Source organism: Microtus pennsylvanicus, chromosome 9, assembly GCF_037038515.1.
Source record: "Microtus pennsylvanicus isolate mMicPen1 chromosome 9, mMicPen1.hap1, whole genome shotgun sequence".
NCBI lineage: Eukaryota > Metazoa > Chordata > Mammalia > Rodentia > Cricetidae > Microtus > Microtus pennsylvanicus.
The window spans coordinates 7223300-7247187 of NC_134587.1; the positions used below are offsets into that span (position 1 = coordinate 7223300).

A 23888-nucleotide genomic window follows, 5' to 3' on the forward strand; every position below is an offset into this window, starting at 1 on the left:
TTGTGAGCAGAGGAAGCCTTAAAAAGAACCGGTTTCTTCCCTTTCAAGCTTCTTAAAGGACAGTGATGTATTAAGTCCTATTAAAATGCATTAAACAGAAATATTTTTATTGGCCTTTCAAGAAACCAATTTTGTGTAATACATTAAATTTAGGACACATTTTTAATACCCAGAGATATAAAAAATTTTATTTAAAAGACGACAGGAAATAAAAGGCATCTTCCATACATGATTTGACTTTGAGTCACAGTGTTAAGTTCCTGGCTCAAAGGTATCCCTCTGACCCAAACTAATGGCTATAATAGATAATAAATTAAAGTAAAATTAAAAACACAGTGGGTATGGTTGTATTCAATAAGACAGGAGAGCCAGGGTCAGAAAATGCACCCAACAATAGTCCTTGTCTTAGCTTTCTATTGCTGTGATAAGATGCTGACCATAGGGAGGGGAGGGTTTATGTGGCCCACACATCCTGATCTTTGAGGGATGTCAGTGCAGGAACGCAAGCAGGAGCAGACGCAGGAGCCATGGAGGACGGCTGCTTTCTGGCTTCTTCTTCACGGCTCACTCATCCTGCTTTTTTATACAACCCAGGACACCTGCCCAAAGGTGGTACCATCCACAGCGAACCGGGCCTTCCCACATCAATCATTGATCAAGACAATGCTCTATAGACTTGCTTACAGGCCAATCTAATGGTAGTTCTCAATTGAGGGTTTCTTTTCCCAGATAACTCTAGCTCGTATCATGTGACAAAAAAAAATAAGAATAAAAAACAATAAAAAAAACAAAACCAAAAAACCACCAGGACAGGTCTGCGGGACATGGAGAGCCCAGCCTGCTGCTGCTGCTCACTGACACTATGGTATCAGCCTCAGGAGGACAGAATCACCTGGCAACCATAACACCACCCGCCGAGAGTGTCATCAATAGCTGGCTAATGTTCTTCTCACCCCTGTACTCACAACATTTACCACTGCGACTTCAGCGTCCTTCCCACAGAAGGCAGTAAACACTTCACCCAGTCTTTGGGCCCAGCTGTGGCCCAGGCTCTCACCAATGGGATATGCAGAGACACCATGAAGGAAAGACGTGCTCATCCGAGGGGCTCTGCCCTCTAGTCTTGGTTATCACAGTGAACCTTTCCCTCAGATGGCCGTTCCTGCTCTGGGCCCCTGGGGTGAGCTGGTTGAGAATCACACTCTGTATTAGTTACTCTCCTGCTGGTGCGACAGAACCCACTTCAGGAAGAAAGGGTTTAGTTTATCTCACAGTTTGAGGTAGAACATCACGGTGGAGAAGTCGCCAAGAGCTTGAGGCAACTGGTCACATTCCATCCACCGGTCTGGAGAGGAATGAACGCTTTGCCCAGCTCACTTTCCCCCTTACACAGACCAGGAGCTCAAAGCAGGCAGGGGTGCCACCCACAGTGAGCGGGTCTTCCTGCAACAATGAACCTGATTAAGATAATCTCCTGCAGGCATGCCCAAAGGCCCATCTCTCAGAGGGTTTTAAATCTCTTCATTGACAATTGCAATGAACCAACCATCACTTCCTCTGTGATTAGAGGCATGAACCGCAAGGCCCAGCTTTGGCCTTCGACCACCAGGAATTCTCCTAAAACTGGTAAGAGGGCATGCATGGTAGCAGCACCAGTGGCTCCAACAGTGGGTGGACTGGGATGGAGGATCCAAGTTGAAGGACAGTCTGGTCTGTACAGTGTGACTCTACCTCAGACTTCTGGCAATGTCTTATCTTCGGTGGGAATATCTATTAATCAAGAAATCAATCTGCAATCAGTTTCCTGGCCATACTGTTCCTCTCACTGAAACCAGTAGAGGGGGTTTTCTGTTGTTTTTGCGGATGCAGCTCAGCCTGGCCTCAAACTCGCCTCGGGTGCATGGATTACAAATTCACTATCCTCCCCTAGTGGCTGGATACATGGAAGCACCAAGGGCCTGAGGGTGTTTTAGAGATTATTTTTCCTGGTGATTAGGGTTAGAATCCCTTCAATGGAAGGTTATTAAGCAGTCTACTGATAAAGATAGCTCCAAAGGGTAGCACCCACTTCTGTCTTCCTTTGAGGCTCACCCGCACTTCATATCATTATGAAAAGCAATCTTTTAAAGATTTTTTAAAATATTTATTTTCAGTGTTATGCCTGCAGGCAAGAAGAGGGCATCAGACCTCATTACAGATGGTTGTGAGCCGCCATGTGGTTTCTGGGAATTGAACTCAGGACCTTTGAAAGAGCAGACAATGCTCTTAACCACTGAGCCATCTCTCCAGCCTCTGAAAAGCAATTTTTATTGCTGTAACTTATTTTTGAAATCCTAGGGGTTGATTTAGGGCCTCATATCCCAGACGAGTGTTTAAGCACAGATGCAGAAGCCAGCCCCTGAAAAAGACTTCATAGCCTCCGTTCTTGGTGGATTTGGCTCTATAGCTGGGGCTTTGCTCTTTCTGTCCTGGAATTCTCAACAGGTATCCCAAAGGACTAGCATGGCCTTCTCACACACACATCGTCACACAACAGTGACATGTTTCAGTGACGAGCTGCTGACATGTACATCTGACTGAGTCACTTGGAGGTCTCGTCCTTTACTGCCCGACGCAGCAGAGATTCCTTCTGGTTTCCACTATCACCAACTTTCTCTGCTTGACAGGAACTTGGTTTTGTTTGTACTGAGTGTTTCCTGGCCCACTGGGAGGAGCACAGGATGGCAGTGCTTATGTCTACATTGCTAATTACCATCTATTTGTAAAAGATGGGAAAACAGGACCAAGAAGGGGTGTGGTACTGTCCGTGAGACCTCTCTTGGGGTCACCGGAAGATTCCAACATCAGCAAGCTCTAAAAGGCTGAGCTGTTGGGCAGAAGCCAGGCACTGCGGTGGGCACACCACACGTCTCTCAGGATGGCAGGGGCATGCAGGGCAGCAACTGTGACCCTTTACTGTGGGAGCCTTCTTTGGAGTTTACTACAGGGGAAACCCTGGTTGCGTGAGAAACCCGATTACATCAAACATCTCACACGGAACCTTTATTGCCTGGAGCCCAGAATTACGCTAGAAGTGACACAGCAGGATTCCCAAGGGAGACTCCAGCCGAGACGGTACCTGAGGTGGGGGAACCTCAGAGGGCATTCGTATTGAGAGCGGAGGCTGCTTCCAGCTCTTTCTGGCATGTTGGTGGAACCGTGTTACTTGCCAACGCAGGTCAACCACCCAGTGCAAGCTGCACTGCCTTAGACTCTTCCTGATGTCGATCCTATCAGCTAGAGATTGTGACTTGTTTTTCTTCCACGTCCCCCAAATGCCACATAGCACTCTATTCTTTGGTGAGCCATTTACTAGCATGGTAAAGAAAGAAGCCTTTCTGACCCACAATAGGACTGGGAACGCTACTTTCTAGCGCCACAGCTGAACACAGCAGGATTTATTTTTAAGATAAAAGGTTAAAAAAGGGTTATGTTTTGATAAATCACACCTTGGAATAAGTTGGCAAATGACTGAAGTATACAACTTTAATTCGTTTTACAGCATTAAAAAATAAACACAAGAGAACAAACACCCTAACAATCTGACCCAGCTGCTGGAGGCTATGCCCGATGTGCAGGTTCTACACGAGAAAATCGGTTTGCTGCACACTGCTTACAACGGCAGGGAATTCACAGAACACCAACTCTGCGGGGTGTCTGTGAATAGTCACTTCCATTGTCTGTATTTCCCCAGTTTTTGTGGGCAGCAGTACTTACCTTGTCACAGAGTTTCATATCTCAAACACAATCATTTTCTTAAAATAACCCCTCAAGTCTTCCTTCTCCCGAGCCTGCAGCGGTATGGTCAGGCAGGCAGTTTTTACAAACGCTGCTCTGTTGTGGCCCTGGTCAACCTGCATCTCTGCTAGGTCACAGAGACCTTGACATGCAGCCTTCGGTTCCTACTGGGTGACCTCAGAATTCCCTTTTCTGGGGCAGCCGCTCAGAGAGACTGGCAGGGACTGTGCGTTTTCAAAGCACACATGCATTTTCTCCGAGCATGTTCGTTTCTCATCCTCGGGAGCAAATGCGGCCGTCAATCACCTCTGCTGAGCTCACAGTGGGAGCCCGGCAGGGAGAGAACTGCAGCTTCACATTTTCCCCACACACTTCTGTCGGACTCTCTAGCCACACCATACCTTTAGTTCCCGGGGTCCATGTGCTCCTGAGTTACTCCTTCTAGAAAAGGAAATGATACAATCCATTTATTAGACTTCCAGACACTACAATGGAACTTGTTATCAAACGAGGAATGTTATCTTTCCCCTTTTTTCTAAAATCGTGTAAAAATAACTCTAAGTTTCTTTTTCTGATGCTGAGATGGGGTGAACCTGCTAAGACTTTTAATAGAACTTAACAACCACATATGTAAGAAATCCTGCCTGAGTGAGGCTATACCACTACATATGACTTCTTATATTTATACATATCAGTTTCTTATTGCAATTCATATTTACCTGCACTAAACTGAGGAAAAGGAGATCCTCAATTTTCAAAAAAATTTTATGTTAGAAAACATAACTTCTTAGTGTTCTTCAGCAATCTAAACCAAAGATCAACATATAGAAACTGTTTAGAATTGAATGTTGCAAAGTGAAAAACCAAAGGCTGCCTATCAGAATCACTTAGGGAACTTGTTGAGAAATCCCTACCCACCACATTGCCAACTGGTGTAGCCACTCTGGCAATCAGTGTGACTTCTCCAAAAGCTAAAACTCCATCTCCCTTACGACCCAGTGATCCCGCTCCTTGGCATATGCCCCAAGAACTCGGCATCCTATTCCAGATACTTGCTCAGCCATGCTCACTGCTGCTCTATTCATAATAGCTTGGAAGCTGAAGCAGCCTAAATGTCCTTCAACTGACAAAGGGATAATGAAAATGTGTGACGTATACACTGTGGAATATCATTCAGCTGTAAAGAAAGATGGAATCAAGAAACTTGCAGGTAAATGTATCAAATGAGGTAACCCAGACCCGGAAAGACAAAGGCCCATCTTCTCTCTCATCTGAGGTCCCAGCTCCAAGTCTGCAGAGGTGGGTTTATGACCTGGAGAAACATTAACTTCCAGGCCTGTGTGCACAGCGCCTAGTCTCGGCGGCTGAGAATGCCGAGGAAGAATCCATGGCCCTTGCTTTTCTTGTCTCCGGAAACCCACACCTGCCAAGTTTGGCTGAGCACTTGGGGTGAACCCTGACTTATTCCGGCCACAGTGGTAGCAGCCTTTCTGAGAGGGTGAAAACATTCCCTATTTATTGTTTTCTGCGAGCAGCGAAACCTTTAATGTCACCCCTACCACACACACACACGCACCCCACCCCTACCACACACACCCCTCACCCCTACCACACACACACACGCACCCCACCCCTACCACACACACCCCTCACCCCTACCACACACACACACACACGCACCCCACCCCTACCACACACACCCCTCACCCCTACCACACACACACACACACACGCACCCCACCCCTACCACACACACCCCTCACCCCTACCACACACACACACACACGCACCCCACCCCTACCACACACACCCCTCACCCCTACCACACACACACACGCACCCCACCCCTACCACACACACCCCTCACCCCTACCACACACACACACACACACCCCACCCCTACCACACACACCCCTCACGCCTACCACACACACCCCTCACGCCTACCACACACACACAATCACCCCTACCCCCTCCCACTAGCGCGTATGCACACATACACACCACTCCTGCCCCCCACCCCTAACACACACACACCCCAGAATTGGAGCATTAGCTGGGTGGGATCTTGCCCTGAGGGCATCTTTCCTGTGATAGTACACAGTACAGTCAGGGGCTTCTCTTTAAGGGTTCCAATTCTCTTAACAGCTACAGTCTTTCCTAGCACAAGTCCTGGCTGCAATCTTAAGATTTTCCTTCATCCACTTGTTGCTTCACTACAGATTTTCAGAAGAGTGACCAGTAAGAACTATTTCACACAAGTCCATGTCGGGAGGGCTTGAAATTCCCATTACTAAAATTAGTCCATTGCTTTTAAATTCAGCTTCATGCAAATTCTCAAACACAGGTGGGATGCAGTCAGTTTCTTTTCCAGAACATCAAGTGACTAGCCTGCAGGCCAGCTGCTACCTAGTCCTCAGGAGCTAATCTCTACTGTCTGCATTATATTGGCATTCTTATATTTTACTCCAGTCTTTGGGATAGGGTCTCACTATGTAGCCTTGGCTGGCCTGGAACTCACTAGACCAGACTGGTCTCGAACTCTATAGAGATCCATCTGCCTCTGCCTCTGCCTCCCCAAGTGCTGGGGTTAAAGTTACTCAATTTCTCTCTGCTTTACCTTCCAAGCTTCTCCTGGAACAACCTGTTAAACTCTGCCACTAACTTTGATTATGACTTTCCAAAAAAGTTCCAAAATCTTCCAAACAATGTCATTGTGTGCTCAACTCCGTGACCCTATGGGGGCCATTTCTGCTCAAGCCATCGCAGCACCTGTGCAGACTGAGGAAGCAGGCTCAGTGAGCACACTGGAAAAGCTGGACAGCAGGAAGGCTTACATACGGCAGCTACAAAAAAGGACCAGCCTCTGTGTGGGCTGGCAAGACAGCAGATTAAAAACTGGAAGATGGGGGCTGGAGAAATGGCTCAGTGGTTAAGAGTACTGCCTGTTCTTCCAAAGGTCCGGAGTTCAATTCCCAGCAACCGTATGGTGACTCACAACCATTTGTAATGGGGTCTGGTGCCCTCTTCTGGCCTGCAGGCATACATGCAGTGAGAATACTGTATACATAATAAATAAATAAATCTTAAAAAGAAAGATGTGGCGGTACACAGAAATTAAAAAACAAAAAACAAAAAACTGGAAGATGTTGAATTTTATCTCTAACTATGAGGATAAGACAAAAGTATGAGGCAGAGGGTGCTTCCTTTGTCTAAAAATGTGTTATTTTTGCCCAGTATAAACACCTGGACAGGAGCATTTTTGAAAGGGAATTCAATCATAACTGTAGTGTTAGAGCCAGACGGCCTGTAAATAATTTCAACTGTGAAAAGTGAGCTGTGTACAGGAAGTAAGTCTGGGAAGAATGAATCTGCTGGTAACGAATCCTCAGCCGTCTTTACTTCAAGTCTTCGTTTCCCACAGCGAGCTCTGCCTCTTAATAAGCATGGCTCCAGGCTCACAGAAAAATCACTGGCTCAGTTTCTGTCTGGGAAGACCAGATGCAATTTTATTTTATTTTTGCTTTGTTTGACAGGATCTCACGGCTAGGCTGGCCTCAAATGCACAGCAATCTTCCTGCCTCAGCCTCCTGAACATTGGGATTTCAGACATGATATGCCACACCTGATAAGTTCCTAGTTTCTATTTTTCATTTCAGAATGAGTCCATCTTCTATCATAGTCTGTTGTGATAACTGCTTGCATATCATATTTTTGGACTGGCCATTATGTTTCTATATTTATAAATAAAAAAAAGTTCATTTGCTCAAAGCCACTGATACTATTGAAATTTAAGTCAGGCGTGCTAGCCCAGACCTATATTCCTAACCCCTGGCAGGTAGAGACAGGAGGCTCAGGGGTTCTACGTCAGCCTGTTATTACATGACAAATGACAACCCCATGTAAAAAACCAAAACAATCCCTATAAATGTTTAAATCATTGACACTTTATAGTCCCCAAAACGCTGATAAAACTACCAACAAGTTTTGGCCTAGCAACAAATCCACAGCACTCCACCCTTCCTAGTACAATGTCTCCGCTGTGTCACTGCGGCGTCGACGGAGGGATGTGTGGATTGCGCACGTAGCTTGTTTCACTACTCTAAGACGCACGTGGCTGAAAGGAACACCTTTACTTACGCCGCACTGGGAAGAGACCGCCAGTCAGCCTGGTTCACCCACCTGGCATGTTTCTACTCCCAAAGATATTAAAATGTGAAGATACGTATCTCAAAAATCAACGAAACAGGCCGCTTATTTCAATTCTGAACACCTATTACTATTTCTTCACTCTCGTCTTTCACATAAATAAGTCATGGTTTAGTTATGCAAAGCAAACTTTATTTCTGCTATGGACGACAACATATTTCTCTATGAAAGCTTTATTTCTACTGTTCACAACAACATATTCTTCCAGGAAACAATTTCTATATTAGTTTACCATGACGGTCGGACAGAAATACAAGTCAGAAATCCCAGGAAGCAATGGTGTGCAGACTATCAGATATGTGAAAAAAAGAAAAAAAAGCTGTCAACTGTCCACAGGGAGTTCGTCCAGTCAGTCAGCTGAGGACTATGTCATTAATTAGTCTCTGTTCTGTAGAAAGAACACAATACAGGTAAGAAAATCATCACCTGGAAGGGAACAGCTTTCGTAATTAGTATTCCCAAACTGTCGGGGATTCTCTAGCTTCTATACAGCCAGTCTGATCCGTTCAATCATAAATGCCACCAAGTAAACAAAACCAAACTTACTCAGAAAGTTGGAGCCCGCAGGGACTGGATTTCTAGAGGGAAAGTTCTGTGAATTAACTTAGAACAAGATGCTGTGAAATATTAAAATTTCTATTTGCCTCAAATAGAAAGAGAAAAAAATTATAAACACAAGACTTATCTCCAAATAAAGTTCAACTACATTCAACATTAACTCTTAACCAGATTCTTATTTCTTAGGTGTGGCTCATTTAGTCTCAGGCGTATTCCTGGAAACAAAAGCAACCAGCATTCAAGAGCCCTTGTACCAACCACACCAAAGAAGTTCTTCCTGTTACAGCCATGGAAAGTGCCGGGGTCTATCACACTACTGTGCTGAACCTGAAAACAAGATCATCACTGACAGACAGGCTCTCACTATGTCTTCCAGGCTGGCCTTCCACTCTTGAATTTACTTGACTCTCCGGCCTCAGTCTCCCAAGAATGGCAACTATAGGTTCAGGCCACCAAACTTGGCCAATATAATTTCTTAATGCAACCCAAAAGGTAGAAAGTTTCACTGTGATAGCCAAGGTAAACAGAGGGTGGGTAGCAAAAATCAATGCCATGGTGCATTAGAAGACACCCAAACTGTAACTATGTCTATCCTAACCACGTCACCATTTTCAAGTTATAGGACTTCTTTTGAATCTGCCCTGAAAATGTATCTTGATTCAATAATGAGAAAGGGCCAGATTCATGCTGTGCTGGCTAGTCATGCCAAAAGCTGTGCAGTTTCTCTGACTGGGAAGCCAGGTGAGCGCACAGCAGCGTGAAGAAGCTCCCATAGTTTAGAGCTTGGGTCTCAGGGTCCCAGGGGCCTGGGAGGTAGTTGTGCACCATCCCTGGACGGGAGGACATCTGAAAGGCTGTGCTAAAGCCACACGTGTCTGAGTCTGAGTCCCATTTACAAAGCCTTTATTTCGGTCTATCAGGGATGCTGCTGTCTCCGGGCCTCTGACGTGAAGGGATCTACACAGACTTAGGTATTAGAGGTGGATCTAGTACAAGTCTGCTGCAAGCTTGTTCACACTCTCTAACGCTCTCCCCCCATACCCACGCTAACCTCAGTCAGCATTTCCGCTCCAGTATCCCGAGTGCTGAGATTATAGGCCAATAATTCCCTTTAAAATGTAAATTATCATTGGGAAAGGCTCAACTATGAGAGTACTTCATGCATTTTCTTGTAATAGGAAGTTAATATTATTGCCCCTTTAGAGGACAAAGATATCCTGAACAAAAACAGTCATTGTCACTGATATGCTGAAACATTTAGACATAGGGTAAGTGTAATCTTTGCAGAACATTTTTATTTCTGTTTATTTAAACAGAATTAAATTAATAATATTTTTTTAATAAACAAAATTTGCTTGCTAATTCTCTTTCAATGATAACTTAGTATTTTTAGAGCTGAACTGTCAAGTGTTTGGAGTAATGAGTGTAGATTTGGTCATTAAATAAGACATTCAAGAGCATTTTTTTTTTTTTGACTTTCGAGACTGGGTTTCTCTGTAGCTTTTTGGTTCCTGTCCTGGAACTAGCTCTTGTGGACCAGGCTGGCCTCAAACTCACAGAGGTCCTCCTGCCTCTGCCTCCCGAGTGCTGGGATTAAAGGCGTGCGCCACCACCACCCAGCATTCAAGAGCATTTTTAAGGTGGGCATTTGTCACTGCCAAATGACTTCTATAAGGGAGGAACTAACAACTTGCTTTGCGTTACAAAAGCAGGGTCCTCAGTGGTGAGGCCTACAGTGATTAATTCTGACAGTTATGCGTGCACAGCAATGAACCGGACACAGCTGACATGTAGCAGGGCTGGGGGGTGATGAGTGTAGGAAACAGGAAAGAGATTATCCTGGAAACTCAGAATTCATTAGAGTAAAACAATCTAAGATGACATCTCCCTTAAGTCATAGCTAAAACCCACCACAGGAAAAGACTGAGTTTTAAAAATTACTCAATACAACAATGAATCCCTATGTTTTTCAGTATTCGTGAGAAAGAAGGATTTAGCACTGGTCAGAGTTCTCTAGAAATACACATAAGTTTGAGTTCAGAAAGACACCAATATTTAGGTTTAAAAGGTCTAAATATATATATTATTCATACTGTTTCTCGTTAGTAGGAAGTGAGATTACTTTTTAAAGCCATATTCTATTATTAAGGATTTATGCGTCTGTCTGTGGGTGTGTATACAGGACTGACTGTGTGTAGAGTTCATAGAGCGCACCGGATTGCCCTAGACCTTAGGAACATACAGGTGGCTCTCAGCAGCCTGATGTGAGTCCCCTGGAAGAGCAGCAAGCACCCTCAGTAGCCAAACTCTCTTTCCAGCCCTGACTTTAAACTATTTTTTTAAATTTAACAAATATATTGGCCAGGCAGTGGTGCACACCTATAATCCCAGCACTCGGGAGGCAGAGGCAGGCAGATCTCTGTGTGTCCGAGGCCAGCCTGAGCTACACAGCAAGTTCCAGGACAGGCTCCAAAGCTACAGAGAAACCTTGTCTCGAACCCCCTCCCCAAAATAAACAAACAAATAAATAAATAAATTACAAAAAGAACTTGGCTTTATTTATAGGGTTTAAGCCGACATGGTCTTAACTAGCTTCTAAAGTCCCCAAAGGAGAATCACAAGTAAAGTACTTACAGACCTTATTCCTGCCAAACTCCTTGGCCAGCGGCTAAGAAAGACTTACCAAGACTCAGTAAGTTCTCTGCCTCTTTTTGGGTTCTTCCCGTGGGGAATCGGCCAGCATGACTTTCAGTCTGACCCCGTTCAGAATCTTCCCGTGCAGGGTTGTGATTGCGTCGTTGGCACTTATCCTGTCTGCGTACTTGACGTAGCCCACATTCTTTCCTGACACAAGGTAAACCTCGATCAGGTTACCGAAACGGCTGAAACACAGTAAAAGACCCGAGCATCAGCAACAGACGGACGCTCTCAGGAAGTTCTAAATACAGCAAGTTCTTGACTCTTCCCCAGCGCCTATGGCCAACACCCGGCTGCATCAGGTACTCTGCAAACAGCCCCTTCTTCAGGAACACCCTTGGCTCTGCCAGGAGGCTCCCTCCTCTCCAACTGCCTCTTCATTTTTTCCTCACTCCAACATGCTCTTCCTGCCTCTGCTTACCCCACGGCTGCCCTCCCTCCCAACTCTAATGCTTTCTACAGTCTACCTCATGGCTGCCCTCAAGGGTTCCACTTCATTTCCCAGGTAAGCATGAACTTAACTTTCAGGACAGCAATAAATTGTTTGCTTACGTCACAATTAGCACCCCAGTCCAGGGGCTGCCTGGCACAGAGAAGCGGCTCAAAAACAAAACAAAACCTAAAGCTAAATTAATCAGTGACACGAAGGTCGACATTCTATCACTACATGCCTGATACCGTGTGCATCTTTAACATGCTCTTATCTGCTTACCTCACTAATATTCTTAGAAGGCAAAAGGAAAATGTCTTTTAAAAAAACGCTAGGGTAAAAAAAAAAAAAGGGTAGGGTAGATATAGTTATATTAAAATAAGAGAAACTGGCATTTCCCCCTCCCCTTTTCTTTTTACACTTATTACATATTATCCCTATAACCAAGTGATTTGCTCTACACGACGTAATCCTCAGGTGCCAATCAAGTGCTGGCAAACGTAAGATCTTTAGCAAACATTCATCTGCCTGGATCACAACACGAGGAAAACGGAATGCGCAGACAGGCCTATGCGAGCATCTTCTCCCAAGGGACGAGGGATCTGTCCACTCCACACCGCAGTTCTTAAAGACCATCCCACGTGTCTTATGTCTTCAAAACGGGGGGTGGGGGGACCAGGAAATCCTGGTAGAGGTTAGGATATGTGCCCAACAAAGGAGTGAATTTTTTTGAAATTTATGCCCTGGCAATGCTGAAGCATACATGGGCAACCCATATATGGCGGTTCTGTTGAACTCTTCCTTACTGGGTTTCATTCATGGTCTAAGTTGATGAGGACGACTGACCAGGTCTCTCCCTCAAGAGGGTACCAGATCCCATTACAGAGGGTTGTGAGCCACCATGTGGTTGCTGGGATTAGAACGTAGCAGGCAGTGCTCTTAACCGCCGAGCCAGGGGGGTGCGGCAAAGGAAATGATGGTAAATTGAAAAGACCACTAAGGAGTCTTTAAAACCTCAGAACAGACCGTTTCTCAGTGGCGAGATTAAGAGAACAGTGGTTACTTGCTTAAATGCATCGAATGTACCTGTTTTTACCTACCGACGTGTGGCTCTGTAGAAGCGAATCTTACCAGAATATATCCTCCAGCACGTCTAAGGGCAAAGGATGAGGATTAAACACGATAAAAAGTCTCTCTTTCACGGGCATTTCAGGAGGGGCTTTCTTTTTGCACGACGGAAGTGCAACATCTGTCTGGATTTGCGGCACCTGTGACCCAGAACTTCCTCCGAACTGCTGTGGAAGAGCAGGCACAGAGGAGAGAAATAAGATCGCTCTTCGGGGATTTGGGGCCCAGAGCTAAGATGTACGTCACTGCACCATGAGGTCTTTACAATAGTTCTGAAAATGTTTTCTTTGTTAATAAACAGATATCATATTTGCTGACCGCATTACAGAGGTCACATTCTCACACACTCACCAGAAACTGCTGCTGACTTGGGTCACTCCACACCATTGACGTGAGCTGTGACGTCACCATCTGGGTGGCCATTTTTCTGATGAGACTGGAAAGAATAACCGACAATTTACATAAAACTAGGAATAGTGACCATCTTAAGGGTGACTTGCTTGGTGTGACTTCCTCACCCGAGGTTAACTGTTTGTTCCTAGTCGACAAGCCACTGTCCTTGACCACCCACACTAACACATTCCCAGAATGCTACTTACTCTGCCGAGTTACTTCCGTCATCCAGGAAGGAGACCCCTAGCCGATTCCCAGGGGGGTACTGGAATCCGTGCAATTTGTATTTTGCATAAATAGCAGATGCTACATTAAAATACTGAACCACACCATGACCTGAAATAGAAAAAGCAGAGATGGAAAAGGTAGAAGATGGCGGGTATCCATAAGGCCCAAGTTACAATGTACTCGAAGGTGAAAAATACAGAACTCTGATGATCACACAACTAGTAAAGAGAGATCCAAGGGAACAGAGTGCAAAGCTCTGTTAAACACACATGCAATATTATTTGTAGGCATTGAAGTGTAAGTCAAATTTTGGTCAAACAGAAACATAGTACTTTAAGAAAATATGGTCCCAGCATCTATTTCATCCAATGAATTGAATTTTAAGACCCCCCCTCCTTTCTCAGCAGGAACTCAATACGTAAGCCAAGCCAGGGCCTTTAGTTTACAATCCCACTGCCTCTGTGTCCCAGTGAGGACTGGGACTACAGGCACTCACCACCAGGCCCAGCTTAATTTTTTTTAATAGAATATCAATATACATAAAAACCAGAACTCTTTTTTTTTGTTGTTTTAATTTTTGTTTTTCGAGACAGGGCTTCTCTGTAGTTTTGGAGCCTGTCCTGGAACTAGCTCTTGTAGACCAGGCCGGCCTTGTACTAAAGATCAACCTGCCTCTGCTGGTGGGATTAGAGGTGTGCACCACCACCATCTGGCAAAATGGAAACCCCTTAATTCATTGAAATGAGGAGTTTCCCATTAGTTACACTGTATACTCAGCTGCCTGAAACATCAGAGGAAGGCGGTAGGCATGAAAGCAGCAGGCTGGGGGCAGGGTCTTAGGCTGCAAGCTGCCCATTTCACATGCCTTTGACGAGATTTCAGCTAAGGGGGCAGCACTGAAGGGAGGGGAAGATTCGTCCTTGAGCCCAGGAGCTCGCGACAGAACCAAAAGGTTTCAAAGACCAACTCTGGGGAGAAACACAGCACCATTCCATTTTCCTCTGTAAGGATCAGTGCTCACTGTCAACTCGACACAGCCTAGAGACACCTGGTGAAGGGACACTCAGCTAAGTCACTGCCTGGATCAGAACGTCAGCTGACAGGCCTGTGGGGAATGCACTGGTTGAACCGATACACCTTATTCTGCAGCAAATCTGAGAATGTACAGAGATGCAGAGCCCTTAGGATGTAAGAGAGTGTAAGAAAAGGAGACTTGGAGGGTGCCTGGGGAGGAAACCTTAAGCATTTTATAACTTTGCTAGCATCAATCCAAAGGGTAAAAATAGACCAAGACTGGGCACTGTTGTTCAACAGTGGGATAGAGAGTCCTTTATTTTGTGAGTTAAAATATTTTTACAGCGAATGACTTTTATAAAGAAGACACATTCTCGGGAGTTTATTTACAAAGGTATCCTTGGATTTAACTATACAGTAGAAAAGAAGGATCTGGAGAGGGTAATGGGTAGTGATGAGATTGAAGTACATGGTACCTAAAGAAAACATCATTGTGAAAACAATTACTGTACAGTAAACATGTATGTTTAACAAAAGAACAAAAATTAACTAGAAAAAAATAAAATATAAACTTCTTGGAACATAAACAGTACAAAAATGTGTCATGGATAAAAACAACAACAACAACAGAAAAAAAAAAACAGTAAACTTAACAACAGCAAAACAATCATCTTACCGTAATTTGAGTAAGGATCGCGCTGAACCTCACAATACTCCAGGCCTGGGACTATGTCAAAAATGCTGAAGAGCTGCTCCTCCGTGAAGGGGACGCGCGACACAACCGACAGGCGCTTAGAGACAGCTTCCTGGCCTCTGTCACTCTTGTGAAAGCTTGAAAACTCAGGCTGCTGTTCTCCAACTATACACACACATGTAAATTGTTACATTTGTATACACTAAAAATTCATGTAACCATTTTGCACACGGCTATTTGAAGTGTACTGTGCCAAACAAAGACACTGTATTTTGTGGTATTCTTTTTTAAAATACACTTTTAACTTTATTCTTTGAGAATTTCATATATGTATGCAATGCATTCTAATCCTATCTATTGTCCCTACTTTGTAGTATTGTAATATTTATTCTACAATCATGAAGAACATGTGACCAGAAAACAGACCACTTCACCCACTTCTCTACCAAACTTCAATACAGAACAACTACAGGAATGTCTAGTTAAATACCACAGGATGGAGTTGAGTATACAAAACTGTGAAATATGGCAAGAATTTTATCTGAAAAGTTATGCCAGTGACAACCAGGGACCTTGATTTCACCACTTCCCAGCAGCCTCTTCTAGCTTCTGCACCTGCTAGTCTCCTTTCTGTAAGCCAAACTTTAAGGCAGCGTACTGAACAGATACCTGTGCAACATTTTTGTACTTTTGGTTGGCTGCACAAAGGCAGAATTCACACACACACACACACACACACGTGACACAGGTTAGTATGTAGATAATGTGTAGCTAGCCAGAGAAATCTATATTGGACATAAGTTAAACAAAATAAGGGTGAAGTATTAAGGATATTAGAAGTACTGACAACTTCTCAGGAAAAACAAGACAAACTACATATAAGATTTTTCACTCACTCGGTAAGATTTTCAGGTTGCTGACGAAAGAACGACCTGAGAATGAAATTAGATCACACACTCAACGCTGCTAACGCAGAGGTAGCGGCGGCCCACTCACCGAAGGGAAGCAGGCTGACTCTCGGTGGTTCATGGCCCAGGGCCTCGTGCCTTATGCTACTGTAATAATCTTGCTCCGAGGACTCGGATACTTTATTTTTAGGTTCAGCCAAGAGCGCTCTGAAACCTGAAAGTGAGAAGCCATGAATTTTCAAGCTTCATAGCAAATTTAACATATTTGGACTTATGGGTCTGACCTAGTTTTAGAAATACAACTATAAAAAACAGAATCTACATAGTGGCCACCTCCATCAGCCCGACTTCTTCATCTCATGGTAAAGAACAAAACGTAAATGAGAAAACCACAAACAAAAACAAGCCAAGAACCCCTCGTCTAGTCATCAACAGACGAGAAAGGCAATGCAAAGCAATGCTGTGCCTTCCACCCCAAGAAAAGATGGCCATCATCCACTTGCCCAGTTTCCTTAGAACTAAAACCTCACCTGGCATCTTCACATTTAACCCTTTGCCAACCTGCCTCCTTTATATGTCCTTAGCTTAGTATGGTACTTTGCACATTAACTTCTCTGCCTGTTTTTAAGTTATATCTTTAATCACGACAGTTCTGTAACTGGTCCCCTTGTTCTAGATTGAGAGTTCTTACTTAGGGGTCCAAGAATTAGCTTCAAACAGTGGAAGAGGGAGAGACAAGTCACTGAAAGCAGACTGCCAACAGCCACATGAAAGCCAGGGGAGTCCAGGCATGCCTATAATTCCAGCATCAGGGAGGCAGAGGCAGGAGATCGGGCTAGCCAACTGGTGAGCTAGGTTCAGTGACACCCCGCATCCTCCCTAAGACCCTACAAACCCTCTAAAACAAAACGCTTATCCATGCTATGCAACATGGGTGTACGTCAAGGGGTCATGGCACTCACGTGTCTCAACAGTGTGAACATGACGGACCAGCTGGCTTGAACTCACTCAGTACTTCCGGAGGAGCTACGGCTGCTTGAGGGATTTGGAGGTGATGGAAAACAAGATATACTTCTTGTTTTCAGCCTTTAAAAGTATTCTTCTATTCTTTATTTTCTAGGTCTTAGCCAATACAGACATAAAGGTTTCCATCTGGGACTACCAGTTACCTCATTCCTATCTTCCTCTTGGCATGCTGAGGAGCACACCATGGGAGCCGATTAAGAAGAAAACTGTGCTGTGGCCTTTAGAAGCACCTAAGAATTCTACTGACCAAAGGCAACTCCTTCCTGTAGATACTGATTTTTATAATGGTCTAAAGTTCGATAATTTATCAAACCTCTCATTTCTCAAAGTCAACTTTATGTATAATGTCGAAGTGTGCAATAATTTATCACTATAGCTTCCAGTTAATTATCTGTGATAGCGAATCTCACCAACCCGATCTTAACTCGTATATTTGTTAGTGTATTAAATACTGGTGAGGGTTTAGGCTGAATAGGAACAAATACAAAGAATAAGATTTGCCGGGCACATGGCATATGCCTATAAAGCCAGCACCCAGGAGGCTGAGGCTGCAGGATCACAAGTTCAAGGTCAGGTTGGGCTATATAGCAAGATCTGTCTTTAAAAAACAACAAGGAAAAATATTTTTAAAACCTAGAAGGGTCAATCAATTTTTAGTACTTTAAATTACAAACTGATTTTTTGTATGTATGTATATATATATATATACTATTATATATTATATTTATATTATATCCTATATAAATAACAAGCCTGAATATGCCCTGTGCTTACATCCTGACAGCTCTGTCACCAGGATGGCTTCTGTGCATGGCTGATTCCTAAGTCCAAACATTTCCCTCCTTGAATCACATGGAAATATTCACTACTTATTTAACTTTAGCAAAAATATAGTCAAAGACTCCCTTATTTATAATATTGAGAATTCTTTTTTTTAAGGCCTTTTAGCAAGGTTAAAGAACGAACAAACAAACAGATCTGGAGCTGGAACGATGCTGGCAGTGGTTAGGAACACATTTGCTCTTACAGAGGACCTGGGTTCTGTTCCCAATACACACAGTGGCTCACAACCACCCGGGACTCCAATTCCAGGGGTTATGATCTCCTCCTCTGGCCTCTACAGGCACTGCATCCATGTGGAACACAGATGTGTATTCGGGCACAACCGCACACATAAAATAAAGCTTTAAAAAAAATATCATTCTTACTTTTATCACAGTTTTCTATTGCCTGGGCGGCTTGGGATGGCTTCAGATACCGCACGTAGCCCAGCCCTTTGCTTTCTCCCGTGACTTTATTCTTGATGATGCTACAGTACTCGATATCGCCGTACACCTGCGAGAGGAAAAGAAATGGCCTCAGGAGGCTCACAACTAATGACAGAAAAGACACTTCAAATTTAAATTTTTACCTACTCATGTCTCATGTATAAGCAAAGCAATCCTTCAAGGCTACACCGACATTCTGCACTGCGGATTTCGCAGACAGCGACGCCGAGCCCACAAAACCCACAAACCTTGCCTAGACAACAGAGAAACTGAGCCGGGAGAGAAAGAACTTATCCACACCGTCTTGCTCAGTAGAGGACTGTGAGGGCTTTGGAACTGGGATTCGGAGATTCAAATCCTAACTGAGCAACTTAGTACGTAGGCAGGTGACTCACCTTCTCTGTGCCAGTGTCTTCTGCAGCACTGACCGCAATGGATTGCTAAAGGTTAAATGGACTAATTTGTGTTAAATGCCTAAGCGCCTGGGAAATACCAAATACGCAGCAATGCTAGCTGAAACTGTGTAGGTGTCTCTAATAGTATCGCCAACATCTGGATGCTCTTCTGAGCGCACTTCAAAGTCAAACACGATGGCTCTCTCAGATGATGAATCCCATGTGAGAAACACACTAATGTTTACAGTTGAAGGCACACGGGATTATAAACTCATGGCATGTCATTTAGTATGAATTTTACAGAATTCTCTTGTAAATGTTTTTCTTCCCTCTTAGAAAAAAAAGAGGTAAACATTTTCTTACTATGGATGAAGTATGGAATATAAGTTTTTGGAATCTGTTATTCTTGAAGGTTAACTCTCAACAGGAGGGCAAAAGACACATAGCATCTTTTCCTGCTAGCTTTTTTTCTTGCTTGTAACCTACCCTCAACTTAGTGCTAAAAGGTTAAACAGAAGAAAATACCACCACCACCACCACCACCACCACCACCACCACCACAACAACAACAACAACAACAACAACAACAAAACAACTTAAAACATCGTTGAGTAACTTCTGGGAAAGCCTATATGTAGCCATTGCATACAAAGGCACAAAGATTTAAAATTATCTTCAAAAATCATTTCCTCTGAGCAGTAGCTTAGAGCCGTAATGGATTCCCTTAAATATGACCTGTGTAGAAGCCAGATTTTAGGACAAAACCACTTGAAGGAATAACTTCCCTCTGAACGAGCACCATGTCAACACAGCATGATAGGCATTAGCCAACACAGCCCGCGCACGGGGGCCTGACTGGGGCCTGACTCAGGCCTGCGACTCACTCTGCAGAGAGGCAAGAGAAGTGAGGACCAAGAAGTGCTCAGAACTGTAAAGTCTGGGCGCAGGCTCTGGGGGCAGAGCGGGTTTAAATCTTGGCACCACCACCTATTAGCTGTGTGGTTTTAATGAAAACTCTCTGGCCTTGCACTTCATTTTCTCAGCCTATGCTTTAGGATGAAGTCTGGGCAGAGGGGATGGTCACTGTTACTGTCCAGATGTTTGTGGCTGTACAGTGTTGAAAACAGAGTTATGATAAGAACACACAAGGACCTTAAATTTTTCCTGCAGGTCTTCTTCTGTATAGGACTTTGGTATCATAACAAAGATTCTTGTGAGTTCTTCATCTTCCACATCTCTGTGACTTCCTGACGATCGGGACTGAGCAATGAAAACCTAAGAAACATACAGAGCCCTCAGGATAACGATAACTGTATCCCTATTCCTTAAGCACACTTACTTTATAATACAAGTATTCAACTCAGAAATGCAATGTGATAGGATCTTATAATTTTTTTTTCAAAAAAAGCTTTATTACAGTGATTTAAAAAACTACAATACCAATCTTTACAGCGCTCTTTCCAAGCACATTTTGGTTTTTGCACTTTTTCCCTTTTGTCTTGTTTTGAGACAGTGTCTCCCTATGTAACACTGGCTGTGATTAAACCCTGCATGTAGGCCAGGCTGGCCTTAAGCTCAGAGATCTGCAGGTCTCTGCCTTCCAAGTGCTTTCATTTGCATTTCTGACTACCAAGAGCAGGTCACTGTTTGAACAGATGCAGACTTTGTGGTTAGACACAGTGCTGGCATATCTTTCTTTCGTGGTCTACCTGTTTGATCAGATGCTGACTGTACATAAATCAGATTATATGTTCCTCTTTCTCCTAGTCCTGTCAAAGACACTCCAGACTGAGGGTAGAGCTCAGTGGTAGAGTGCTTGCCTAGCATTTATGAAGCCATGGGTCTGATTTTCAGAGCCCCTCTCCCACCCCAAAATGTTGAATGTATTTCGAAGCTCTGTTATTGGCTGCATAAGCACACGGGATTGCTATATGTTCATCTTTATGAGATTATCTATTAATATTCTACATACGGATATCTATCTTCACTGATATGAGCTTCTTTTTTTCTACGGCATGGTATCTTCAAAGCATTTTCTCTTGTAAACATCACTTAGTTGTGTTTGGTTCATTTTTGTTTTATGGCATCTTCTTTTGGGTGGCACACGGTCTTCCCGTGGAGCCTATGCTGGCATTGCACCCAAGAACTGCTTGCCTGAGCTTCCTGAGTGCAGGGAGTACAGGCAAGTGCCACTATGTCCGGTGATGATCTTCTCCCTGAGATGCTTGGTTTGTTTATATTTAATGTAATTATTCATATAGTTGGGGTTAAGTCTAGACACTCTACCTGCTTCCCAACACTACATTTTTAGACACAGGCAGCATCGTCAGACTGATCTGTCTCTGTGAATCTCCAAAAGCTTTTCACATGCAGATGGAAAGTTTACCAGAGGTTCTACTTTTCTATTGGCAGTTCAATCTTACTAAAACATTATCAGGGAAGTGAATCTGAATCTAATTTGCTTTGTAGTACAATATTTGTTTATCAATTTGTCTTTGTTTTTTTTTTCTATTTCCATAGGAATGTTAAAATCTATGACTAAGGCTATAGACTTGTTTGTGCGGCTATAACCATAACATTCTTAAGGTAATGCCACTTTTTATAATTTGAAGTGACATAGATCCCTTATACACAAGGACTCATGAGGCTTTATGCATGCATACGAGTGTGTGTTTCCTTTAAGGAGGGTAGCATATCACTGAAGTATATGAGAGCCACGGACAGTGAAGGCTGCAGGAGGCAGAATCTCAAAAGGGATACTGAATAAAAAACAAAAACATGTCACTGTATACTTCGGTGGAAGAGAGAGAGCACTGGACCCAGGGACACAAGAGTTGTCACTCTTGCTCAGAGGACAGCTTGTTAGAGAGGCAAAGGACCCTGCTTAGAAAATGGAGCCGGGTGGTGGCGGTGCACGCCTTTAATCCCAGCACTCGGGAGGCAGAGACAGGCAGATCTCTGTGAGTTTGAGGTCAGCCTAGTCTACAAGAGCTAGTTCCAGGACAGGCTCTAAAACTACAGAAAAGAAAGAAAGAAAGAAAGAAAGAGAGAGAGAGAGAGAGAGAGAGAGAGAGAGAGAGAGAGAGAGAAAGAAAGAGAGAGAGAAGGAAAGAAAGAAAAATGGTGTCAGAGGCAGGTCCCTAGGTAGTCTATCTTTAGTTGTTTCTTCAATAATTCCCATCCTAGGCCAAGCACTCCTGGGGTATGAGTAGAAATGCCCCTCAGAGTCAATCTAGTTGATACATCAATAATGAATATCCAAAGGAAGATACAGGGAAGCAAGAAAATGCATATATTGGAGGAAAAAAAGGGACCTAAGGTAAAAGAAGATCAGAGGTGCCATCAGCTCACAAATTTCTTTTTTTTTAAAATATTTATTTATTTATTATGTATACAATATTCTTCTGTGTGTATGCCTGAAGGCCAGAAGAGGGCACCAGACCTCATTACAAATGGTTGTGAGCCACCATGTGGTTGCTGGGAATTGATCTGAGGACCTTTGGAAGAGCAGGCGATGCTCTTAACCGCTGAGCCATATCTCCAGCCCCCTCACAAATTTCTAAATTTTAGAGCCTGAAGTGTCTGTTTACTCTCTGATAAAGGAATGTGTCCACACAGCACGTGGATCACCTAGGGCACACCTTGTTCTCAGTTTCATCCCTTCCCTAGCTGATAACACCGCATCCTGGTGCAGCAGCAGCAGCAGCAGCAGCAGCAGGAGAGACCCCAACCCACAGTCCATGAACACACATACACGGTATTCTTGTAAAACCAAAGTCAGGACTCCCCAACTTCTGCATCGTTTTCTAGCTTATCACAACATAATTTTACTTTGATAAACCTTGTGGCTATAGGCTGGTCCTGTTATATCCCCTGTACTTTGTAACCGTCGCTTCCGCTGACACACCCCCCCGCCCCCCGGCAACCCCGGGCACCCCGACCCCAGGCACCGCAACCCGAGTACCCTTATCCCTGACACCCCAACCCGAGCATCTTCACCCCACACACCCTAACCCCAGTGCCACACCTTGATGGGCTTGGTTTTGTAGGGGCTAAGGCACTGCCCGTGCATCTCCTCCATAGCCCGGCAGGCCTGTGAGCTGCGGGCGAACTTGATGAAGGCGACGCCCTTGGACTCCTTGGTGTGTTTGTCGCGCACCACCCAGATGTCCTGGATGTCTCCGAAGGGAGAGAAGCGCTCCCGCAGCACCGACTCGGGAGTGTACTTGCTGATCACTAGGAAGATGCGGCTGTTGGGCGGCTCGTCCAGGCTGTCCACGCCGGGGCGGAAGCCTCCGCTGCCCGCGGAGCTGCTGGCGTCGTCCATGGTGCCCCACGTAGGAGAGGGAGCCTGGCCGGCTCGGTCCGCCCGCTCGCCCACCAGCCCGCCGCGGCGGTTGCACACCTCCGCTTCCGGAAGAGCGCTGAGCCCCGAAGCAGGTGCGGTCCCCGGTGAGAGAGTCCGGCTTCCGGGAATCTTCTGCAGCGCCCCCTGGCGCCACGGTGGACTCTGAACAGCCCCAAATTTCAGTCCCATGCTAACAGAGGATCAGCCTGTGCAAACCGAGCTGCCTTGTGGCCAAGAAGACCCCACCTGCCAGATGCTTAAGCCTTCCCAAAGCTGGCGTCTGGTTTCTTCTAAGCCAAAAATGGTGTCGTTACGAAAAGATTACTCTTCACCCTCGTAAGAGAGAGACTGGAAGTGGTGACACATGCCTGTAATCCGAGTCTCTTAGGCAGAATTAGGGAGTTCGAGGCTAGGATCTGGGCAACACGCTGTCTCAAAAATAAAACAATAACAAAAACACCAAACTAAAAATAATAATAAAAAAAGGCAGACCTTACTCATAAGGGTCCATCGTGACAGGTACAGAGGATTTGCAGCAAGGGAGAGAGGAGACTTGGTTCCAGGAAGAGAAGTGGAGATTTATAACAGGGCAGTATGGAAGTCAGTAGATGAGAAATTACTGAAGATTGGGGGTAAGAGGGACTCTTGTTAGACCTGCTTCACAGAATTCACGCTGCAGGCTGGCCAGAGGGGTGGATATTAACAGCGGTCAGACATCAGGGCAGGAACCACCATGAAACTGATTTATCAGGATTTGTCCTCATTCTGGATGCCCCGAGGACAGAGAGCCAGAAGTTGGGGATGGTCAAACAGAA

General features: G+C 44.6%; 1 protein-coding gene across 3 annotated transcripts; it reads right to left on the bottom strand.

The window, feature by feature from the left end:
• Window positions 1-8096: 8096 nt before the first annotated feature.
• On the bottom strand, window positions 8097-23160 carry Rbm45 (RNA binding motif protein 45). Of its 3 annotated transcripts, none has more exons than XM_075984815.1 (10): window positions 22753-23160; window positions 19878-20000; window positions 18271-18397; window positions 16125-16250; window positions 15111-15293; window positions 13399-13528; window positions 13151-13235; window positions 12803-12966; window positions 11228-11426; window positions 8097-8374 (listed from the first exon to the last, which is right to left on the bottom strand). In XM_075984815.1, the coding sequence occupies exons 1-9, from the start codon at window positions 23050-23052 to the stop codon at window positions 11234-11236; spliced, it is 1431 nt and encodes a 476-aa protein (XP_075840930.1). In that variant the 5' UTR covers window positions 23053-23160; the 3' UTR covers window positions 8097-8374; window positions 11228-11233. The 3 variants fall into 3 exon arrangements, with proteins under 3 accessions (XP_075840930.1, XP_075840932.1, XP_075840931.1); XM_075984817.1 differs by having other exon boundaries at window positions 8144-8374; window positions 12803-12963; XM_075984816.1 differs by lacking the exon at window positions 8097-8374 and adding an exon at window positions 8533-8564.
• Between the last annotated feature and the right edge of the window lie 728 nt (window positions 23161-23888).

What these genes read in the sequence shown, in the direction of transcription:
- Rbm45 (XM_075984815.1), bottom strand. Translation starts at nt 23,052, where the DNA reads ATGGACGACGCCAGCAGCTCCGCGGGCAGCGGAGGCTTCCGCCCCGGC. An exon ending in ACCTGCAGGAAAAATTTAAG is followed by an intron (nt 18,398 to 19,877) that starts GTCCTTGTGTGT and finishes TTCCTCTCGCAG; the next exon opens with GTGTACGGCGATATCGAGTA. An exon ending in CGATCCTTACTCAAATTACG is followed by an intron (nt 13,529 to 15,110) that starts GTAAGATGATTG and finishes TTTCTATTTCAG; the next exon opens with GTCATGGTGTGGTTCAGTAT.